The sequence below is a fragment of the Leishmania martiniquensis genome (genome assembly GCF_017916325.1).
Source record: "Leishmania martiniquensis isolate LSCM1 chromosome Unknown contig_15, whole genome shotgun sequence".
NCBI classification, from domain to species: domain Eukaryota; phylum Euglenozoa; class Kinetoplastea; order Trypanosomatida; family Trypanosomatidae; genus Leishmania; species Leishmania martiniquensis.
Genome location: NW_027124996.1, coordinates 1 through 2,304, shown reverse-complemented (window position 1 = coordinate 2,304; position 2,304 = coordinate 1). Strand labels below are relative to the sequence as shown.

The 2,304-nt window shown below is 61.0% G+C and overlaps 1 protein-coding gene across 1 annotated transcript; it reads left to right on the top strand.

Annotated features, from left to right (window-relative positions):
• Positions 1–335: 335 nt before the first annotated feature.
• On the top strand, positions 336–1,124 carry LSCM1_08296 (uncharacterized protein; the record flags this gene model as incomplete). The annotated part of the gene is made up of 1 exon (XM_067325629.1): positions 336–1,124. The coding sequence occupies one exon, from the start codon at positions 336–338 to the stop codon at positions 1,122–1,124; it is 789 nt and encodes a 262-aa protein (XP_067173764.1).
• Positions 1,125–2,304: the final 1,180 nt, after the last annotated feature.

Below are 2,304 nucleotides of genomic sequence, written 5' to 3'. Positions count from 1 at the left end.
TTGCCTAAAGGCAGAACAATACCCACCTACGTGCTCCGCGCACGGGGGCATCTCGTAAGGCCGCTAAGCGCGTTGGCGCCGCGTATTTTGAGCGGTGACGGGGAGAGGGGGAACCGGCTTTGCATGCAGCTTTGACTGCGATGGTGCCATGACGCGGCTGTGTCATCTTTCTCCCCTCTTGACACTTGCTCACACGTACACCCTTCTTTCGGTAGCGTCACGCGATGGGCGCAGCAACAAAGAGCATCCCTTACTTCCTCCTCCACATCACCTCTTTCTGTGCTCGGTGTCATCTGTAAAGTTCTCCATTCGTAGTGCGCTCTGCAGCGAGCACCATGCGCGCGGAGGAGCTGCAGCCAGGTTCCCCAGGGGCAGTGAGCGATGGCGCCGAGGACGTGGTGGAGGCCGAACTGGTGGCTTACGAGGCACATCACACGCACCTTGTCGAGGGCGACTTCTTCCCAGCCGAAGCGCCGGCGGTCGAGACTGATGGAACGGCCGCTGATGCCACTGAAGAAGGCGAGGCGCTCGTCGACAAGATTGCCGCCGAGGCAGCGGCCGCGATGGTGGCGCGGGCACTACCGAAGTCGACTGAAGCGCCATCGCGCAAGAGGGTTTGCTGGGCCGATGAGGGCCGCTCCAGCACTGCCCGAGGCCTCGTGAAGCATGTCACGAACTTCTACATGCCCAGCACCGCTTCACGCGGCCCTCGCCACGATATAGCCGACCCAGCCAGCCCCACGCGGCCGGCCAGCGCGATAGTCGTCAGCCCGGCTCCACCGCTATTCCGGGATAAAGTGAACGCGGACGCAACCGCGTACAAGTTCTGCAGGGCGCAACGGCCAGCGCTGCAGTACGCGGAGTGGAGGAGGCAGCCGCATGAGTACGGCGCTACCCCCTTCGAGCCCCAACCGGTGGAAGCCGGTCGGCCGACTGACGGCGCAGGTGTTGCTGCAAGGACTCTGTTTGGTGAGCTCTTTCAGCGCAACGTCGTTGCACGGGTGCCTGAGGGGCAGGTGCGGGTACGCAACGGAACGCATCACAACGGGCAAGGAAAAGGCTTGCAGCAGCCGTTTGTGCGCACTGATACAGCGCTCGATGAGCCTCTTCCCATTCCGTTATAGTAGAGAAGGGGTGTGCCATTTAGCATGCCGGTGTATTTCCTTTGCCCTTTTGGCGCCCCGGCGGCAGCACCGCCGCCCCGCCAAAGCGAGAAGAGGGAAACGACGCCACGACACGCGAACCCCAAAGCCACACCCGGCCACGCCACGCAGAGCACCGCGCCCCCGCAGGGCCACGCCGCGGTAAAAGCGCACTCCGTGGGGATCGAACCCACGACCACACGGTTAAGAGCCGTGCGCTCTACCGACTGAGCTAGGAATGCCACGTATCAAGGGCACCATGCACGTCGTGTTTCCCAGTCGCTTGCGCTGCCCTTGCTCGTCGCCCCGCGCGCATACACACACGCGCCGGCGTGCCGGCGCCACCGCCTGGTCCTCATCGCCGGGGGAGGGCGCGGGCCAGGGCATGCCACCCGCCAGGGCGCGCAACCCGCTGCCCAAGCAATGGGGTACAACGGCGTTCCTTCAACGTCGAAAACGAAAGGGGCTGGTTGAAGAGAAGGCCAGGCGGCTTCCACTGGCTGTGGCTGGCGAAGGCCAATGCGTCCACCATTTCAGCGGGGCAAATGGGATCGGATCGGCCTTGGTCGACTTGTGTTTCTTCCCTTTCTGCCGTAGGTGAATGCACAACCCATGGGACGGGGCGAGGTTATATTGTCGAGAGCACTGCCCTGGGCGACGTCAGTGGGCAGTGCTGTTTCTCCTTTAATATGTGAAGCGAGCGTACTGCGTCGTTACACTGCAGCAGGGGCTTTTTGGCAACAAAGCTTTCGGTTGCTTGATGAATCTGACGGCTTGATGTCTTGTTATTTCGGTCAGCACATTTCCCATGTTCTTCATCTCTTCACATACTTCACGTACGCACTCGTTGCCTCCAGTGTAGAGCTCTTGTATCAGGCACACGTTCTTGCTGCCGTTCTGGTACAGGCAAGCACTCACCACGTCTCGTCACTTCTCGCAATGCCAAAGCTTATGGCTGCACAGCGTCTCCAAGGACTCTCGAGCAAAATCATCTGGGAGGAGATGACACCACTAGCCAACGAGCACGAGGCAGTCAACCTTGGCCAAGGGTTCCCTACATTTTCTCCTGCGCAGCCCCTTCTGGAAGAGCTGAATAAGGTCATTGAGTGTAGCGAGCAGACACCTCTTGCTCACCAGTACTGCTCTCCACGAGGGAGCGCGG